Below are 22,301 nucleotides of genomic sequence, written 5' to 3'. Positions count from 1 at the left end.
GATTTTATATGTCAATTCTGAAGTTATTGTATTACTTGTAATAGTCAATTCTGAAGTCGTAATAATCACTGCTAAAAGTGATTTATTTGTTCTGATAATTCTGATGTGACGCAATAATCAGTTTTGATATTATTTTTTTTTGTAATAGATAATTCTTAAGTAGTAATAATCAATTCTAAAGTTGATTTCTTTGTTGTAATAGTCCATTTAATTGTAATTTTTGCCATTTCATAACACAACTCTGGTGGTTTTTAATAGATCTGAAATGACTATTGTCACAACAATAACGAAGAAATAAGTTCTAAACAATTGCCTATAGATAAATTTAATCATTTTAAATTTGATTATTATGCAGATGACGCAATTAATTGAGAAATGACTATTGAGACAAACATTTCGAAGAACTATAAAATTGACTTGGTAGTCCAAAGCACGTTCATGGTTGATTTTTCGTACATAAACACAACCGCTTCGAAAATATCTCTTGAAGATAAATAACTACATATTCCATAGTTCAATTGATGGATAATTCACTGGGTTTCTCAAGCGAGCTTTGGCTTCACGACATATTTAGAAATTCCATTACAACAGAATAACTAACTACTATGGAATTGACTATTGCAACAAAAGCATCAACTTCCTAACAGATTATTATGAAAAAGACATAATTACTTCAGAATTGACTATTAGAACTAAAAGCCGACTAGTGATAGAATAATAACTGAAAAAATAGCGGTGATAGGTGGGCCAAAATGATCGATGGATCTACAGGCTCATTACGTGAAAGACTCCAAGAAAAAATCTCACAATAAGAAAATAAATTCACGTGCATTAGGTACACATAAAATCGCCAATTTTCAGTTTCAATAGTTAGAACACACAAACAAATGTGCAATTTAAACTTTAGACTTATTCATAATTTTTATGTTGAGTGATGGTTTAAAAAAAGCCTTCTCTTTGCACATTTGTACTAGCATGGTCATTCTTTGCAACTATTTCGATGGTGGTAGTACACTCGAAACAAAAAATTTCCGCCTTGCATGTAAGCTCAGTTCTTTTGTATTTATATATAGAACCACGTTATCATTTTTCTCATTATAAAAATTAAAATTACACGCACAATTGTCTGCACAGTGTTCTGTTTGAATTTCGGGCTCTCTTCTCTACTGGTATTCGGCATTTTATATAATTTTTTTTCATTTTTTCCTTCAATTAATTAATTATGTTTTTCCACATCCATGCTAACGTCGAACGATGATATTCTAGCTGATAGCCTACCAGTCGACGATAGAACTTTGATCGACATTCAACAGAAAAGAGCTTACAGACACGGGCTGAATCTCTACGGTGAAATGAGCAACAGAGGTACAATACAAAAGACTATTATTCAATTAATACACATATGCACGTTTAAAACGGGGAGGAGAATCTGTAGATGGAAAGAAACTAGATTATATACATAAACATGTCACAAAAAAACACGTGATTCAATGATTCAGTTAAATTACATTTTTTTATATACGTAATAATTTAAATTTTTTTCCTTCATCGATATTTTGTATATTATCGATACTTTTATTCAAAGTATGTATATAACCTTTCATTAGGTTCCATAGGAAGTACCAAAAAGTATATCCTCTTACGAATGTGTCTTAACTAATATCGTTGATAAAAAGGCATCAGAATATCGATATTTTCGATATAAGAATTAAAAAATATAATATCGATAAAGTTCCAGTATAGTGCAAATTCTCTTTTCTAATTATGAGAGAAACATCTATGAAAAAAATAGACCAAAATAACTTGTACTCTAATAAATAATCGAAATTTTCGATGTATTGTTTGTAGGTAGATCGATNAAAAGCTAGGGTCAGTTCTTGAGTCAGCTCAAGTGGTTAGAGCAGCGGCGTGGGTTCGAATCCCGCTCGTGATCCTAGTTCTTACATCTCAAACAAGACATTAGATGAAAAGTACAATTAATTAAAATAATGAATACGTTCGATTATTCTAAATACATATATGGATTATATATTATATTCACAATGTTTACAGACGGGAAAACACACATACACACACACAATATATATATATATATAAAAATTTCTTCGAGGGGACGCCGAGTTGATAGGAAGATGTGTATATATAGTAGGTAGTCGATATAATTTCAATGCCAATCAATAATTAGAAAATATCGATATTCTCTTTCGATATTAGTATCGATATGAGTAAGCCTAATCGACAAACCCAACCGCTGAAGCTTTGATCTAGCATTGAATCCCAAAATATCGATTAATTGTGATTAGTAATTAATTAATTTATTATTGATATTAGGGAGCCGATATGCAAAAATATCGATTGCTTCAGAATCTAACTTGAAATAATATACGAATGATTCAGCAATTATATAGCTCAGTATTGAAATATTGGATATAAATAATTATCGATCGATCTAAAGGAACTATCGATATTTCGATAACATCGATTATTCAAAGCATGTATATAACATGTCATAGGTTCTAGAGGAAGTACCAAAAAGTATATACTCTTACGAATGTGTCTGACTTAACTAATATCAGAGATAAAAAGTCATCAGAATATCTATATTTTTGATACAAGAACTAAAAAATATAATATCGATAAAGTTGTAGTATTGTACAAATCCTCTTTTCTAATTATTAGAAAAACATCTATGAAAAAAAGATACCAAAATAACTTGTATTCTAATAAACAATCAAAAATTGGGATTATTGTTTGTAGGTAGATATATATATATATATCGTAGGTAGTCGATATAATTACAGTGCCAATCAATAATTAGAAATATCGATTTTCTCTTTCGATATTAGAATCGATATGAGGAAGCCTAATCGACAAATCCAACCGCAGAAGCTTTTCTCAAGCAGTGAATCCCAAAATATCGAATAATTCTGATCATATTATCGATATTAGAAAGCCGATATGCATAATGATATAGTGTCGATATTCTATTGATTGCTTCTGAATCTAACTTGAAATAATCTACAAATGATTCAGCAATTATTGAGGTCGTCGGTATTAAAATATAGAATATAGATAATTATCGATAGATCGAAATGAAATATTGATATTTTGATAGCGTCGATTATTGATTCATATTAATACGATATTTTCTATGCCCCGAATCTAAACTATTACGTTATCGATGTTTATTTCGATAATGCACTGAAAGGCAAAAAAGTGGTCACCCTTAATCTTTTTAATTGTCTCTGAGACAATCGTCCTTTGATTATTTTATAACGATACTTGCTCGTTTTAAAGGATTAGATATACATAAAACACATAAAATCTCCTACTTGTGTTTACAGTCGGATTTTGTAAGTAAATCATTGAATAGTTAATCTCTTCTTTGTTGGTTTTTCTGTAAAGCTTCTTTCTACGTTCCGGTGATTTTTTTTTTAACTTGTAACATTTTTAAGTTTCAAATTTGTTTGAGAGATGGTTTGCAGTGAATTCGGCTAGTACAAAGCATTGCTGGAAGATTGAAGAAGTCAAGCGTATTTGGCCAGGGTGCTTTAACATTCCCAGAACTGTCCGAAGGATCTTCCATAGCTACCGAGATACTGGAGGTTACTCATGAAGGCATGGATCATGTCGCTATCGTGTCACATTTCAGAGAGATCATTATATTGGAATATACTCCGTAATCTTACCGCTGTTCAGATCAAGCAACACCCTCAATCAAAATTATGTTGTAAAGGCTATAATTTAGAAGCTGGATTAAATGCGAGAAGGCCTGCACTGGTACAGGTGTTATGGTTATGGTTTATTTACATTACATTAGAAGGTTGCAAGGTTACCTAACAGCTGCGCGATGTGTTATCCTGCTGCACACAATGCAAGGCCCCACACAGAAAGGATCGTTGGAGACTACTTGGAACGGGCTTCAATTCACAATTAGGAGTAGCCAGCATGTAGTCCCGGCCTATCGATCACTAATTGACAAAGATGGTACCAAGTCGCCCACTGATTCCGGAGAATTTACAGATATTCAGAATGTCTCTGTTGGAGGATTATGAAATATTCCACAGCGCTACATTCAAGACCTCATAAAATCGATGCCACGTCGAATGCAGGTGGTGATAAACGAAAGAGGAGGAAATACTCCATACTGAATTGTATATTTTCTTCATTCACATACAACATTTTTGGTAAAATTGTTTTACTCAGTTTAATATTTTATTTAACTATATCTTATATTTTTCTTTAAAAATATCCAGTAAACCACAAAAAATAAAATTTATAAGGGTTGCAAGTATTTAATTAAGTATTTACACCAAGGGTAGTCACTTTTTACCTCTCAGTATAATATTCATAAGGGTAGTATCGAAATAAACGATATACATATAAATGTGGATGGTATATTAAAAAGGAAATATCAATATTGGTGCCTGTGGATCGAATGTTGAAATATAAATATCGATATTTTTCGTACATTGATTAGTCAAAATTATGTATGCACCTAGGCGCCACTGAACGCGTTGATGTCGGCCGTCCAAATCGATCCGTCTCCATAGCGCTAAAAAGTAATAATTAGCGTATAAATTACATCAGTGATGAAGGCTATTTTCTAGGTGGTTACACTTAAGATCTGTATCTATCAATACAGATAAAGACCTACCCGGTTCAGATCGATACAGATCGGTCAGTACCGGGTGAAGGCGGACAGAATCGATAAATGAATACGATTTCCTTGAAAAAATTTCTCTGAATATAGGAGAATCTGTTTGTATTTAAAAGATTTTTGCTTAAATTAAATAACCCTTTTTTTTCTTTGTTTTGACAAGTTAATTGTTCAAAAGCAATATGTTACAAATTACCGGGTTTCCTTCTGGTTGCTCATGTTTCGATGTGAATGGACGTGTGGAAACAACTTCTTTTTATAATAGACGTACATAAAACGAAGATTAAATATAAAAATAAACTAATAGGCAAATTGTTTATCTGCAAAGTTGGCAAAGTGAGATGAACTTTATGGATTGTAGTAAATTAAAAATGACTATTACGACAAGCGCGACCTATGGAAATGTGCCAAAGTATTGACTATTACAATAAATATTTTGACTGCTGATTTCGTTATTTCGACAAAAATATAACTAGTTAAGAAATGGGGAGAATTCTTAATTCCTCTTTTGTGATCATTATTAATGTAATGATTTGTTTGGGCTGGCTTTGCAAGTACGAATCCATTTCTGAAGCACATTAGAATACGTACCGCTCTGACCTGATAGGAAGACCAAAATGATCGGAAATTCCTGATCTCAAAAAAAATATTACGCCAAACACGCAACTTACGAAGGAACGTGTGTGTGTGTGTGGGGGGGGGGGTGATTAGTGACCGTTTGTTGATGATCGGAAGTCGAAATAGAAAGACATTTTTGTACAAGGAGTCGGCTTCTTTGAGGTGAAAAGTGAAGAAATGAAATTGTTCAATTTAAACAATGTTTGTAAATCCGATGGGCTGAAGATGATCTGAATAAAGATCGAAACGTTGCCACGATAAAGAAAATGTTTTCCTGAAACTACATCACACCGGACCTCATCTCACGATTTCATAATAATCGACGAAGGAACATTTACTATTGACTATTACAGTAAATGCATTGGTTATTACAAATCACTAGCTGTATTTCTAGACTATTACAACAAATATATCAATTTCAGACTTCATTCTTAGGCAATAAACTTTACTTATCTAGAAGGTAGACAAAGACTGTAAAGAAATAGAAAGTAGAATTTACTATCACAAAAAATAAAACTACTTTACAATTTATTATTACGACAAAGGCATAACTACATCAGAAATGTATATTGAGACACAAACAGCGAGGGTATATCTACTAAGTTAAAAAAAATAAATAAATAAAATATATAAAAAATAAAAATAAATAAATTTTTAAAACGTGAGGTGGAAGAAATGCGAGGTGCCGGCAATAGCCCAGGCAGCTAGCCGGCCGAAAAAAAAAAACAGAATTGACCATTACGACAAGGACAACGAGGAATTAACTATAGTTCAGCACAGCAATACAACTTCAGATTTGATTATTAGGCCATAGACAAGACATTCAGAAATTATTACAAAGACGATGAAGAAATGCGCATTGTATTGACTATTACAACAACACCAGAATTGATTATTACAACAAAGACACAGATGCATCTGCAGATGCATACCTCAGATTTTTCTTTATTAGGCCATGAATATAATGTTTTCACAAATTACGATTATGACAAAGAAGAAATCACTGTTGTATAATGAATGAGTATTTCATCATGGACATCTTTTGAAATGACTATTAGTCAAAAAAAGTCAAAAAAAGAATCTACTATGGAGAAATAACTTCTTTAGAGTTGAGTATCCATCACTGAATATGGCCAATTGTCAACCAATACAGCAAAGATATGCCTTCAAGCCAGTAATAGATTAATTTAAACGTCACCTCTTAAATTTGGCCAATTGTCAGGTATAAATGTTGTAATAATTTCAGTATATGAGACGTTAAATATATAATTAGGCGTGAAAATGGATTGTTTTTTAACCGTTGCAAGTGTGTTTGATTTTCATCTTTCGTGCCTTTTTACAACGGTAATTTCAGATTTTAAAAATACGTACATGATTAGAAATTCCGGCCTGTTGCGCCAGGATAAAGTTTATTTATCACAGGTAAATTGACGGAGTGTTATAGCAGGAAGAAATGACATGAATGAGGTTATGAGACTCAACTCAATTACGTTTAGAATGGGTAAATATGGGAAAATATGTTTACTCATATATCAATACATATATCAATACATATATCAATATATATATATATATATCATCAACATATATATATCGAATATGACTCAGGAATCTTAAATAACAATAATTTTAAACTGGTCAATTTTCTAATCAAATCGATGAAAAAAAGGCCTCCTTCTGTTCAGAATTGTAAAAAACTTACAAGACGTGGTTTCAATTAATTCAATGTTGTTCATAATAAGAATAAAAGAAACAAAGTATATTTTGTGCGTATTTTTCAGGAAAATAAATATCTCATGGTGTTCTAAGGCTACTTTTGCTTACTTTGTTTATTCTAGTCTTCTTATTTTTTCTCTTGTTTATTTTAAAGAGGTCGAATTCATTTCTCGCATATTTGGTTCGAATGTATCTGTCTTACATGTTGTTTTTTGTTCGAGGTTTCTTTTTGAGTGTATTTGGATAATAATTATCTCAATTTTTTTATTAACTTTTTAAAAAAAATGTATTTAAAAATGCGTTTTTTTCTTTTTTTTTTAACTAATTAGGGATATATTTTTTATGTGACTGATTAAAGCGTTGACAGTGTTTTATTGCGATTCTAACGAATTGTAACGAAAGCCGGATTAGAAAAACTGGCACGGAGGTCTTGCTCTGGATGTTTAACAGTGGGAAAACATGCACGCACAAAGGGGGTATGTAAATAAATAATGATCCTTTGCCTCAGGCCCGTTTAATTCTGGGAAGGGATGAAAATGCATTGTAGCTATTTGATTAACGCGGTCTCCTTTCAAAATTGACTATCGATCGGAGAAATGGCCTGATGAAAAACAATTTCACAAATTGCCCTTTCGCCCCTGTTTCACGCCAGCGTTGAACTGTGAAACATCCCTTTTATTATCGGCCGTTTGATCGTCTTGGTACGCGGAATCACGCTGATGTTACTGTCAAGCGTGTTTCGATGTTTGATCAAAGTCTGGAAGTGTTTGATTTATCGGATGCACGGGATTACAGTATTTTGATGAAAGATCAGGAAAATCTATAAAATTTATAATTCGTACTGATCAAATGGAGAAAAAGTCCACCCCAATGACCTAAAGATTATTAATTGACTATTACAACAAAGACAAAACTACTACTCAACATACTGCCACAAAGACCACAACCCCCAACTATATCGACTATTGCGGATACATAAAAAATAACGGAATTGACCGTCCAAACGACCCTAATTCACAATAAATTACTATATTCCCAGTGAATAGTAAAAAAAAAAATACAAAGAATTCTCTAAAATTTTAATAAAAAATCAAGTATTTGACTTCCGAATTAAATGTTGCTTCTCATAAATTGCCACCAATAACAATCGAATTTTCGTAATAGTAATAATCAATCTGCCACAAGAAACGGAAAGTTTCTCAATTTACTTTATTACTACCCAGACTTATAATAATAAAGCCTCAATAGTAGTAATACTATAAGAAATGTCACATTATTGACCATCACTTCAGACACCAGTCGAACATCCCTCAACCGTTTAGTACTACAAAGAAACAATTTTACAGTAAAATGTAGTTAACTCTCGATTGAGTAAGACTACAAAGAAACAGTTAACAAGTACAAATTAACGCTAAAACGATAATTTTTACAGACACCATCACTCACTAAGACCAGGCACATTTGATTTATCTATTACTACAAAGAAACAGCCACTATTTGATCAGAAATCGCTAAATTTGTTATTTTTGTTTAATATTCTCGTAATTTTTTCTTCCGTTCTGCCTTATTGGTATACATTGTGCCAAGATTTCTATCTTCTTTTTTACTTTTAACTTCATAGAAGGAATTTCCTTTATTTATTTCATGTAAATTATTCTTAGGGGCACCAGTCCCAGAATAAAGTTATTTTTCTTCTTCTTAAATTGAATACTACTTGAAAAGCACCAGAACCACCTTACAGTATTTCTATTACATAAAGAACCAACCAAATTGTCTAGACATTAGTCAGTTGACTATTACCACAAAGACACCACCGACTATAAAGAACGGCAATTTTTGATTTCTCTTATTACATTGACCTGCAACTTTTGGTTTTTCTATTGTTGTTGGTGATTCTATTGTTTTTTATTGGTGTGTCAGTTACTATTACTTCAAAAACTAACCATCTCCAACAAAAAGCTGAACCTTTTGGTTTTGTTCTTTCTGTTTATAACTAATCTGCCTCCTCTAAATTGAATATTACTAGAAAGAAAGAGCCCCCAATTGACCAGCCATCACTAAATTGACTATTACTCCAAAGAGAACACTACCCATAAAGATGGGACACTTTTGGTGTTTCTATTTCTACAAAAAAACAGACACCCAACTGACCAGCCTATCACTAAATTAACTATTATTCGAAAGACATCACTACCCTTAATGATCGGGCACTTTTGGTGTTTCTATTTCTACAAAGTAACAGACACCCAACTGACCAGCCATCACTAAATTAACTATTATTCCAAAGACATCAGTACCCATAATGATTGGACACTTTTGGTGTTTCTATTTCTACAAAGAAACAGACACCCAACTGACCAGTCAACACTAAATTAACTATCATTCCAAAGACACCACCACCACCATGAACGTCTAGACGCTTTTGGGGTTTCTATTTCTACAACGAAACCGACAACCAACTGACCAGCCATCACTAAATTAACTATTATTTGAAAGACATCACTACCCTTAATGATCGGGCACTTTTGGTGTTTCTATTTCTACAAATAAATAGACACCCAATTGACCAGCCATCACTGAATTAACTATTCTTCCAAAGACACCACCACCCACAAACACCGGACTCTTTTGGTTTTTCCATTACTGCAAAGAAACGTCTACCTAATTGACGAACCATCATTAAATTGACTGTTACTAGAAAGACCCCACTATCAACAGCTCTGAAATTTTTCGTATGCCTATTAGTATTTATAAATAATCAGCCACCCAATTAACCAGCCACTTCCAAATTGACTATAATTTAAAGTAAACAGCCACCTAATTGATCTGTCTACTAAAAATTGACTGTTACTACAGCAAATACAACAACCAACATAGACCCGCAACTTTTGGTTTGCCTATTTCTATAAAGAAAACTTATACTGGATGGACCCGACACCACTAAATCACTGTTACAATTGCAAATACAACATCCAACGAAGACCTTCAACATTTAGCTTGTCAATTTCTAGAAACACCTTTAACTTTGGGTTTGGTTATTACTACAAAGACTCCAACAAGCAATTAAAAAAGCTCTACGAAATCTCTTTTGACAAACACCTCAGATTGATCGTTATTTCGAAAGCATTTAATAAAAAAATGTAAAGTTTGCTACTGTTTTCTTTGTTCGATTGCACCAATTTTTGTCCTATTGCTCGCTGGTTTCTTCTCAACTGTGTTATTTTTGAATCCGCAGTTAGCAAATTGAGAGAACATTGGGATGAGACGAACAGCAAGGTCATGCAGAGGAAAACGGAGCTGGACGCCATGCTCACCGACAGTCAACGTTACGAGGCGAAAAGGCAGGAAGTCGACACGTGGATCACCAGAATGGAGGCACGTCTCGCGAGGATGGCCAACGTCGGCCACACGGCAGACGTTTTGGAAGCTCAAATGCGAGAACAAAAGGTAATAAATTGTATATATTTTTAACAAAATTACGAGTCAAAAAAGTCCAAGTGTAGTCTCGAAAGCAGGGGGAAATGTCCAAAACTAAAAAATCAATCTATGCTTTTTCAGTCGTTCCATGCCGAATTACACCAGTATAAACACCACATCGATCTTTTTAACCAGCTCACACAAAAACTGATCGCAGTTTATCAGCAAGACGACACGACAAAAGTGAAGAAAACAACGGAAACAATCAACCAACGCTACAACGATTTGAACACGAGGTGATAACTTTACGTCTGTAATTATTTCTGCTGTAATAATTTTGATTGACTTTTTTTCCTTCGTCCCAGATCGTCCGCCATTTCTCGCAGATTAGGTTTATATCGAGAATTGACGTACCAGGATGATCAGGGATGATCGAGCTATTAATCACTGATTGGGGTGTTTTTTAAAAACATTTTCTGGTCTGAAGCATAAAATATTTTAAGCTATTTTTCTGTTTTTTATCTGACAAAATTTGAGAAGGCAGATGAAAAAATAAAATGGAATCTATTATATTAAAATTTTTTTGATTTGCAGTATCATCAATCGCGGAAAAGGGTTGCATTCCGCCATCAACTCACTGCACAACTTCGACCGGTCTTTGGAGAATTTCCTCGCCTGGCTCAGCGAAGTAGAATCGGGCCTGGAAGCGCTGGAAGCAGATGCTGACCGAGAAGCTAAACCGCTGAGAGAATTAAAGGTATGTGACTTGATTCACCGATGACCTGAAAGGAATGACAGCCTAACTTTATCATTATACTTGAACTAGAAAACGTAGCTCGTATTGAATAAGGAAATTAAAAGCCCAAATTAAATGTTGTAAAGAAGAATCGGTTTTTTTTGTTACAATCCTGTTTGGATTTCGCATCTCAGCAATTTCCATGTGTTTAGCTTGTTTATTTCTTTCTTCAAACATTTGTCTTTATCAATCACGTCGCGTGTAACGTTATAAAACGCAGAGGGCAAACACAGCAATTTGCGATGCGGGCGAGGGAGAAAAAAAGGGGGAAAATCAGTCGTGACACTTTTGGTTGATTGACCTCATCCCTTATCGACAAAAAAAAACAAAAAAAAACAAGTGTTTTATAGGGAATTTTGTCCAAAGATTAGCCCTCCTGCTTTAAAGCCTGGAAATATCACGAAGGCTTTGAACCGTAATTATGTTAATCTACCTTTCAGTATTCGTCTATTCGAAACTATGTTATTCGATACTTATTTTCTATTACATCTAAGCCTGTATTTAGTTGCGCTTGTTAAAATACAAAATTATGCCTATTCATTTTATTATTAATAAATGTACAGTTGTTGATGGAGAAATGTGTAGAAATTATACTATTATTCGATCTTCCATGCTGTTTCTGTGAAATGTTACCACCTTTAATCATCCTGGTCTGGCATTAAACCCAATAACATCAATTGGATTAACCATTGTCGTAATAGTCATTGCTTAATTGTTTAATCTATGTGAATTTGTTGTAATAATCAACTACTACAATAAATTCTTCGTTGCCTTTGTCGTAATAGTCATTTGCGATGTAGTTAAGTTTTGACCCAGCACTGAAAATGGCGAGAAGCCAAAACGCGTCTGACAGACCAAAACATCAAGTATAGGTTGATACTAGTACTTGCCCATTTTAGCAAGTTTTCTGTATTAATTGTACTAGACTATTTTATGTTATTTTTTTATTGCTTTTGTCGTAATATTCTTTCTAAGGTCGTTCCGTCTTTGTCGTAATAGTCAATTCTGAAGTTGCTGTATTTGTTACAATAGTCAAATATGGTTGATTTTTCGTTGTCTTTGTCGTAATAGTCATTTACGAAGTAGGTACCTTTTGACTCAGCAGTGAAAATGGCAAGAAGCTGAAACGCGTCTGACAGACCAAAACAACAAGTATATGTTGATACTAGTACTTGTCCATTTTAGCTAGGTTTCTGTATTAATTGTACTAGACTATTTTATGTTTTTTTCCCCATTGCTTTTGTCGTAATATTCTTTCTAAGGTCGTTCCGTCTTTGTCGTAATAGTCAATTCTGAAGTTGCTATATTTGTTACAATAGTCAAATATGGTTGATTTTTCGTTGTCTTTGTCGTAATAGTCATTTACGAAGTTGCTGTATTTGTTACAATAGTCAAATATGGTTGATTTTTCGTTGTCTTTGTCGTAATAGTCATTTACGAGGTAGTTTTGTTTTGACCCAGCACTGAAAATGGCGAGAAGCTGAAACTCGTCTGACAGGCCAAAAACAGCAAGGATAGGTCGATACTACTAATCAATTCTTAAGTTGCTGTATTTGTGGTAATAGTCATGTCGTATATTTATTGTAACGTCCATTCTAGCAATTTTCAGTATTAATTGTACTAGAATATTTTATATTATTTATTCTTCTTGTTTTGTTGTAATATTCGTTCTAACGTTCTTGTTCCCTCTTTGTCGTAATAGTCAATTCTGAAGTTGATGCATTTGTTATAATGCCAACTGTGATAATTCTTCGTCGTTTTTGTAGTAATAGTCATTAATGAAGTATTGTTTTGAGAAGCCAAAACATGTCTGGGAGACCAAGACGATGAGGATAGGCATATCAAAATTTTCAGAAAGGACCACCAGAAATAACTAGACTTATTGGAAAAATATCTAGATCTGTTCACACTGGTAAAACAAAATTCTAGATTATGTCGTTTATCGTTAGCATTTTATTATCTCTTATAATCCTGGTCTGCCAGTAATCTCTATAACCTTCAACTGGACTAGTCAGAAAGTAACATATAGACATCCACAGATAAACAGATGTATATGTCCATTGCCTAATAATCAAATCTGAAGTTTTTGTAATAGTCTATTCAACACTTGTTTTTCTGTTATTTGAAAAAAAATTTCAAAGTTTTTCTGAATAGGGTTTGTCTTGACGCAGCACTGAAGATGGCGAGAAGCCGACGTTCATCTCCACCTAACTACTAATAGTAATATCTAAAGGAAAATTGACTAGATCTGTTCTACCTGTGAAAAAAATATTTTTTCGCCTCTGATCATCCTGTTTCGCCTATGTTGAAAGTTATGTCGTTTACCTTCAACTGGACTATTAAAAAAATTATATGTGTACATCTCCTGAAGGATTTACAGAACGCTGTCAGTACTCGTTTTTAAGGAGCTGAAACCATCTAGAACTGGATTATCAATAGAAATTACATATAAATCAATTTGGTGTGTTCATAATTTATTGAAATAACCACTTCTTTGTATACTTGAAGGCTTTTTTTAAAAACACTTTCTTTTTTTTAAAGTAATTAATTGCTGTTAATGATAAAAACTAAACATATTAATGACTTGGTCGAAATAACCAAACAATCAAACATTTGCATTTTATTTATTTGTACAAAGGAAGAAAGACATTCTCTCCAAGCTATAGCGAATATTTGTTTGATTTACTAGGTTAATAGTCAAAAAATATTTGAAATAAGAAACTTGAAATTATAGTATGCATTTCCCATAACTATTTATCCTTTTTTTCTTCACTTTTTTGTCTTACTTTCACAAATAATTGTTGTTTCTACAATGCAAATGCTGTTAAGAAGAGAAAAAAAATCAAAGAAAATTTTATATTTAATAATACTGATTGAATAATATTCAGAAAGTTAGGACAGTTAGTAGCCTGCTGTCAAAGCAGCACTTACGGGGGGTTGTTTTTGGTTTCTACTCCCCCCAGCAGATCGCTCCTAAACCTTCTACCGCCTTTCGGCCCTCAGCACCGCACAATCGTGCTCTGTATTATTAAATTTGTCTAGCTTCTCCTTTTCTTCCCAGCCGAGGCGTACAAGTTTTAAAGATTCATTTTCAATTGGGGCACAGTTTTCCCTTTAATTATTAATTTCCATAGGTGACATAACCTGGGAAAGGAGCCCAGTTTTATACAGAAAAATTGCTTTGTTTTCATCTTTTTGTAATCAACATTTCAGGAGAACTAATGTATAACATAAAAAAATAGTCGGTAGTACTTAAGGTAGTAAACTTAGTACCTATATTAAAACCTTTCTTTTCACTTTTTCTTGAAGATTTTCATTTTCGCTTAAATCATCACAGATACAATAAATAATAATTTAAATAATTTTATAAACAAAGGGTGAAAAATGAAGAATTGAAAGTGATGTGCACAGTTATTTAAATTCCTTTTTCTTTTCTAATGTGTTCATTTTTTACTCGTGCTGTTTGTACTTTTTACTCCATAGTAATTCTACATTTAATTTGAGTCTACAAAAGTGAGTGATACAGAGAAAGTGAGAGAGAGAGAGAGAGAAAGATTCATTTTCACTTGAATTATCATGAATACTGGTCGTAGCTTTTACTACATAATAATTCTACATTTAATTTGAGTCTATGCCTAGGTTCTTATGTTCTGTGTATAGGATATTAATTTATAAAAGTTGTCCGCTTATTATGATAGTTCTGGTTATTTAGTAATGTTTGTCCAAGATAAATAAAAGATCTGAACAATTGAACGAAAAAACAGAATGAGCGAGTGTGAGAGAGAAAAAGTGAGTGATAGAGACAGAGAGAGAGCCTAAACATTTATAAAAGTTGTCCGTTTATTATGATAGTTCACTTCGTGTCTGGTTATTCCAGTAATGTTTGATCTTCCAAGATATATAAAAGATATGGACAATGGAACGAAAAAAACAGAAAGAGAGAGAAAGAGAGAGAGAGAGAGAGAGAGAGAGAGAGAAAGTGAGAAATAGAGAAAGCGAGAGAGGGAGAGTGATATGAGAAATAAAGAAAATAAGAGAGTTGGAAGGGAAAAAGAGAGATAAAGTGGAAAAGTAGAGAAAGTGAGATGGTAGGGGAAAGTGAGAGAGAGGGAATGGGAGGAATAGAGAAAGTGAGAGAGAAGGGAAAAGGGTGAGAGAGAAAGTTAGAAATAGAGAAAGTGAAACAGAGAAAGCGAGAAAGAGAGAGAGAATGAAAAGGGGACAGAGAGAGAGAGAAAGAAAAGGGGAAAGAGAGAGAGAGAGAAAGTGAGGAATAGAGAAAGTGAGAAATAGAGAAAGTGAGAGAGAGAAAGATAATGGGAATGAGAGAGAGAAAGTGAAAAATAGAGAAATTAAGATAGAAGGGGAAAGGAATAAATAGAGAAAGTAAGAAAGAAGGGGAAAGTGAGAAATAGAGAAAGTAACAGAGAGAAAGGGAAAGTAAGAAATAGAGATAAGGGGAAAGTGAGAAATAAAGAAAGTGAGAGAGACATGAGAAATAAAGAATGTAAGATTGAGAGAAGGGGAAAGAGGGAAAGAAAGCAAGAAATAGAGAAAGTGAGAGAGAAGCGAAAGAGAGAGAGAGAAAGTGAGAAATAGAGAAAGTGAGAAAGAGAGAGAAAGAAAATGGGAATGAGAGAGAGAGAAAGTGAGAAATAGAGAAAGTGAGAAAGAGAGAGAGAGAGAAAGTGAGAAATAGAGAAAGTGAGAGAGATATGAGAAATAAAGAAAGTCAGATTGAGAGAAAGGGAAAGAGAGAAAGTAAGAAATAGAGAAAGTGAGAGAGAAAGGGAGAAATAGAAAAAGTGAGAGAGAGAAAGTGAGAAATAGAGAAAGTGAGAGAGAAAGGGAGAAATAGAGAAAGTGAGAGAGAAAGGGAGAAATAGAGAAAGTGATAGAGAGATAAAGGGAAAGCCAGAGAGAAAGTCAGAAATAGAGCCTAAAAATTGATAAAAGTTGTCCGCTTATTATGATAGTTCACTTCGTGTCTGGTCATTCCAGTAATGTTTGATCTTCCAAGATAGATAAAAGATATGGACACTAGAACGAAAAAACACAGAAAGAAAGAGGGAGAGAGAGAGAGAGAGAGCGAGTGAGTGAAGGGGAAAGTGAAAGTGAGTGAGGGAAAGTGAAAAACTGAGAGGGCAAGTGATTGAGTTGGGAAGGGGTTCTTGATAAAGGATCGCTCAGTGTTCTGTTCGGAACGTATTGTTACATAGAGTAAGCCTTTCTATCCAGTACCATTAAACAAAAATACATATTTTTTTGCGTAAAAATTAAAATAATAAAAACGTAAGATAACAATTAAAAATAAATTTAAAAGAAAGCTATTAAAAAGAAAAGGTTTAAATGTGGTAACAAGTGTTGCACATCACGACTTAATGAGTCGCCAACACAAAATTTAATTATAATAACTTACTAAAGTAAATTGATTTATAATTTTAATGTGAAGTTTGGTTGACATGAAAAATTTGTGTCACGAGGGGTCTCGATCAAACGACTTCGCTTTTTACCCCGAATACTACAGCAAATTGAACTGTTTCATATGAGAAACTTCTTATATTTTTTTATTAAGTAGGATAAGTATGAATAATTCATCTCTCCATATCCGAGTGAAAGGGATGAAAGATATTTCCAATAAAGTACGCTCGTTGTACCGTCCAAAAAGGCTGGCCGGGTTATTTAAAAAAAATTCAATGATCTATATTTTTCTGTTTTATAAAAATATTATCGCCTTAGGTGGTTTGGTGTAATTCGATTTTTTCGCCCGTTCCATCTAACTATGATCAATGGTTTTCGACCGCAAAACCTCTTCAGGTGTCAAAAATTAATTATATGATTAATTAATGAAGGAAGGGGATGAAGGGGATTAACTTGCCCCACCCCCTCATTCGACCCTTAGAAACCACCCTTTCGGCTATCGTTATACTTTTAAGAGAGTACAATAGAAAAGTGTGTTGTGTGTCATGTCGAGATTATTATCTTGAGTCGTATTGAAACAAACCTGGCGTGCTTGTAGGTTGTAATATCAAGATGTTATATTTGTTACACTGGGTATTAGTAGCTGCTAAAACAAATGTTAAAAAGACATGGTCAAGTTACTATCTGTTGCCAAAAAAATATAACTTGGCACTGTTTTGTTTTCAGTGAAACATGATAGTGTTAATGTTTTTTTACAGAAGCAAAAGCCAGTGTTTTTTCTACAAAATTGACTAATTTAAAAATAGTCAATCTCGAAGGCTTTTATTTAAGAAATAATATATATCAATCATATATCAATCATGAAATACAAAACACGTTTCACGTCGAAAAATATTTGCCTTGTAATAATTTAAACCCGGGTTGTGCCCACCGTATGTAGCAGATAGGAACGATTGAATGACAGACCATTTATTTTAAGGGAACGGGCCAAAACTGGATCTCGTATTGGAAACGTCGGTTGAATCTTGAGTAGCATCTCGAGGTCCTCTGTATATGACGTGTAGGATTTGAATGTCCCTTACGAAACACCTGCACCAATAGTTAATAAAAAAAACTCAGTCCGCTCTTTTATTTATGTCTATTATCTAATAATCAAATCCGACGTTTTTGTATTAGTTCTATACTACTCTAATATATACTCGTTTTAATTTCGTTCGATTTGTTTGCATTCTGTGTTTGTTTAATAGTCTTATATAGTAATTATTTTTTCACTGTCTTTGTCGCAATAATAATTTCTTATTTAGTTATATTGTAAAAGAATCAATTCTCAAGTTAATGTATTTATTCTAATAGTCAAATACTTTAACTAATTATTCGCTGTTTTTGTCATAATATGCAATTCTGAATTTGTTACCAACGTCTTTGTCATAATAATCAATTTTGATGTTGCTATTATTTCTTGTATTATATTGTATAGTTTATTTATCTATTGTACTTCGTTGTCTTTGTCGTAATATTAATTTTTTGTCTTAATAATCGTAATAGTCAATCGTGAATTGCTGCGTTCGTTGTAATAATCAATTCTAATTTATTTATCTTTGTCGCAACAGTTTATTCCGAGTAATTATTAGTTATTTTCATAGTTATATTAATTTTAAAATAGTTATGTCTTTGTAGCAGTAATAATTTCTGCAGGTCCTGTATTCGTTTTAATAGGCAAACTTATAGTTAATTATACGTTGTGTTTTGTCGTTTTAGTAGTCAATTTCTGAATTAGTTGTATTTGTCGTAATAATCATTCGTTCAATTGTTGCGTTTGTCGTAATAGTTTAATCTAATTCATTTATCTTTGTCATAAAAGTTAATTAAGAAGTTATGCCAGTGTCGTAACAAAAAGTTCCGATGTTCCTGTATTTGCTGCAAAAGTTAAGTAATATAATAAATTAACCATTACCATTGTCGTAGTGCCATTTTTCTGAATTAGTTTTAGCCATAAACTAATTAGTTAATTATTTTTTACTAATTGTATCTAATGTCATAAATATTGATGTTGCTGTATTTACTACTAATACTCAATTATAGAGTTATTATAGATTTGTTTTCTTTTTCGTAACATTCAATTATGAGGTGTGTCTTTGTCGTTATAGTAAAACCAAAAATTGCTTTATTTGTTTCAATAGTTGTGTCTTTTTGGAAACATTCAATTATGAGGTGTGTCTTTGTCGTTATAGTAAAACCAGAAATTGCTTTATTTGTAGCAATCGTCCATTCTACGGTAGTTTACGATTTAAGTCTTTGTTGAATTAGTCAAATATGAAGAGTGTCTTCGTTGCTACATGCAATCTGAAATTGATTTATTTATTTCAATATTTAATTCTACAGTAATTATTCCTTTGTTTTCTTTGTCGTAATAGTCATAGCTGAGGTAGTTATGCCTTAGTCGTTATAATTATTTTGAAGTTGATGTATTTATTTATAACAGTCAATTATACAGTATTTATTTCTTTGTTGCCTTTTTCGTAATAGTAAATTATGAAGTGTGTCTTTATCAGTTAAATCTGAAGTGTTAAATGATGTAATAGTCAATTATGCTGTTTTCTCTCTTTCTTGTCTTTGTCATAACAGTCATATTTGAAGTACTTCATGTAATAGTCAAATCTGAAGTTGGAGTATTTGTTGTAAAGGTGAATTCTACTGTACTTATTTCTTTGTTGTCTTTTCTTAATAGCCATATATGAAATAGTTATGACTTTCACTTAATAATCAAATGTGTAGTTAGATTATTTGTTGTAATGGTAAATTATGAAATGTGGCTCATCATAACGAATTCTACAGTTGCTATAAGGGTCAATTATACCAAGTTATTTTTTATACTTTTTTCTACTTAGTTATTTCTATATTACTTCAATGTTCTCCTTGTTCTAATATTCGCATCGATAGTATGTACTGTACATAATTATATCTTTTGCGTAATAACCAATCTTGCGTTTTATTTGTTGTAGTATTTAATTCTGTAGTAGCTCTATCTGACAGAGTATAGGAGCGGAAGAATAGAGTAAGAGACAGGGAAAAAGATAGTGAAAGAGAGAGAAAGATGAAAAGGTGTAGGGAAAGAGTGAGTGAGAGGGAGAGAGAGAGAGAGAGTGAGTGAAAGAGTAAGAGAGAAAGGAAGGTGAATAGAAGAAAGATTGGAAGAGTGAGATGGAGTGACAAGGAATGTAATATAAGATTTGAAGTTAAAATAAAAAAGAGAAATTGAAAGAGAAGAAACAAAGGGAAAAGGCACAATGAAAGGGAAAGGGTAGGAGGGTGAATAAGAAAAGTACATGAGACAAATAAAAACACAAAATGAATAGCAGAGTACAAGAGGCAGCTATAGATCTGTAAATCCATAGAAAATGCAATCGTGCAAATTTATGATTGTTCGTTAATTTTTGACATGATCGTATGTTAAATTTAAACATTTCTATCGAAAAGTAAAATCGGGCAACAATAACCAGTTGACATTTACGGTACAATAAACTTATTTTAAAACTTCTGCAGTATTTTCTCTCCAATTTTATTGAGTTGGTTTTTGAATATTTTTTATTGTTAACATAGATTGTTAATGATTAATTAAATATATGAGGGTAAGGTCAAGACAATTATTTTTCCTTGCCAATTTTATTAATTTGTATGATTTCAATATAGAATAGAAACGTTTTATAGTTGTCATTGATTTTAGTTAATTCAAGCTTGGCTGAATTGTTAGGTCAATTTTCATAAGGTCGTTGTTATTCTAAATGTTTTTGACCTTTGGCATTATGTGAATCTTCCCTCCAGTTTTTCGTAAGGGGCATGTGGCAATCGATAGAATCTGGATTTCTTCCATATGGCACATACTTTTCCACAAGTCTGGACCCTATATCCGTATCTCGTGGTCGTCAAATTTATCCCCGAGCGGTCCTTTCGTAGAAATTTATTGAATTTCTGTAACAGATATTTATATATAAAGCTAAGAGAAAGTTGTTCTTCCGGCTTATCGTCCATTTCTTTTACCAACTCGAGTTCTAAATCAAAAGTTATTGCATTCCTTGAACAATGTTTGTTATTGTAAAGGATCGACTGGTTAACGACAGTTGATGTTATTTTTTTCAAATTTTCTCCCCGAAATACTCCCATACGAGGATAATTGTCATAATGATACACTGATGCATTATTTATGATTCGGTTCGATTAGAAAAATATCCAAAAATGCGTAGACCCTTCTTGATTAGGCAAATGACGAATGACTTTCGGCTCACTTGCAGCCGGTGCTCAGGATTGAATTTTTCATTAAGGAAAGGGAATCGGCCGGAAACAACTGTTTACCTATTAGCCGGGGATTTTCTCCGGTAGAAGTTCGGATTACAAAATTTCCCCGACTTTCGTGGGCCGGAGCCCACTCTGAACGCCCATGAATTCTTAATTGACAGACAATCCGACAGACCGCCCATATCCACCGTCACCTATTTAAATATCGATCTAGTTGAAACATTGCTCCCTGGCTAAATCTCTTCTTTTCCGGCATTCATTTTAAATATAAGAACACTTTTATTACTTCTTTTAATATCGTTACAACTAATGCAAGGTTCACCTACAATGTAAAAACCCACTTTGCCATCATTTTATATTAATTAGACTCAAATTTTATAACTAATATAAAATTTACACGTTATTATTTACAAATAAGAAACTTCACTTTAATCTTCAGAATACAAAAGGGTGGATAATATCTTAATTTAAATAATCCATGATTATAGAATAAGCCTGATGGTGTGCCATTAGCGGACAACAGAAAATTCGTGAGAAAACTCAAATTAACACTGTTACATCACGATAAAAGAATAAAGAAGAATGCAAGTAAATATTAAATAAACAATACAATTATTAACATGACTTCAACAAACAAGTTCAAGTTAAACTCTCTCAGGGCACCCACTTAACAGCAAAAAGTCATTTACTTATTTTATATTTATTTGCAGACCCAACGACAAGCACTTCATTTACTCAAATCGTATTTTTAATATCCGCCAATAATCAAGACGTTTGCAATGGTTGTCTTGATGGGTCTTCTTGGCATGTTCATACTGAAGACGGCGAAACCGGTGTAGACAAGTCGATCAAAATGTTGATAAACCACGAATGTCTCCATGTTTCTTTCTTACTTGTCAAGTTGAGGGTTATAGCAAGTACTGACGAATCAGTATGTTTATAGATGAAAAAAACTATCGATAAATGATATCATTTGTACAATTTGTGCTTTACCAGACTGAACAAATAGACAGGTTTGACTATCCTCACTGTTTTCATCACGCACAAAAAAATTAACAACAATAAATAAATGCTAACTTAATATTTGAATAAACTTCAGATTTAGCTGTAAAGGCAAAGACACTTCATAATTGACTATAACGACAAAGACAATAAAGAAATAACTACTATTTAACTGACTGTACAAGAAATACAGCAAGTTCAGAATTGATTATAACGACAAGGACATAACTACTTCCTGTAGATATGACTATTAAGACAAAGACAAAGAAGAAATATCTACTGTAGAATTGATTGTTGCAATAAATAAAGCAGCTCCAGGACTGCAACGAGCAAGACATTCTTCATAATTAACTATTTTGACAAAGACAGCAAAGAAAT

General features: G+C 32.8%; 1 protein-coding gene across 11 annotated transcripts in view; it reads left to right on the top strand.

Annotated features, from left to right (window-relative positions):
* Positions 1-22,301, top strand: part of LOC106669519 (dystrophin, isoforms A/C/F/G/H-like) — a 328,247-nt gene that overhangs the window by 172,021 nt on the left and 133,925 nt on the right. For 9 of the 11 annotated variants that reach the window (XM_024227801.1, XM_024227799.1, XM_024227795.1 and 6 more), the window contains 4 exons: positions 1,267-1,365; positions 10,230-10,441; positions 10,553-10,707; positions 11,006-11,168. In XM_024227801.1, coding sequence (XP_024083569.1) covers positions 1,267-1,365; positions 10,230-10,441; positions 10,553-10,707; positions 11,006-11,168 — 629 coding nt within the window. The remainder of the gene's footprint in view (positions 1-1,266; positions 1,366-10,229; positions 10,442-10,552; positions 10,708-11,005; positions 11,169-22,301) is intronic. The other 2 variants (XM_024227800.1, XM_024227798.1) reach the window with 1 other exon arrangement.

This window comes from Cimex lectularius, unplaced genomic scaffold, assembly GCF_000648675.2.
Source record: "Cimex lectularius strain Harlan isolate CLEC.00 unplaced genomic scaffold, Clec_2.1 scaffold229, whole genome shotgun sequence".
Taxonomy (NCBI): domain Eukaryota; kingdom Metazoa; phylum Arthropoda; class Insecta; order Hemiptera; family Cimicidae; genus Cimex; species Cimex lectularius.
This window is presented reverse-complemented; position numbering and strand designations above follow the sequence as displayed.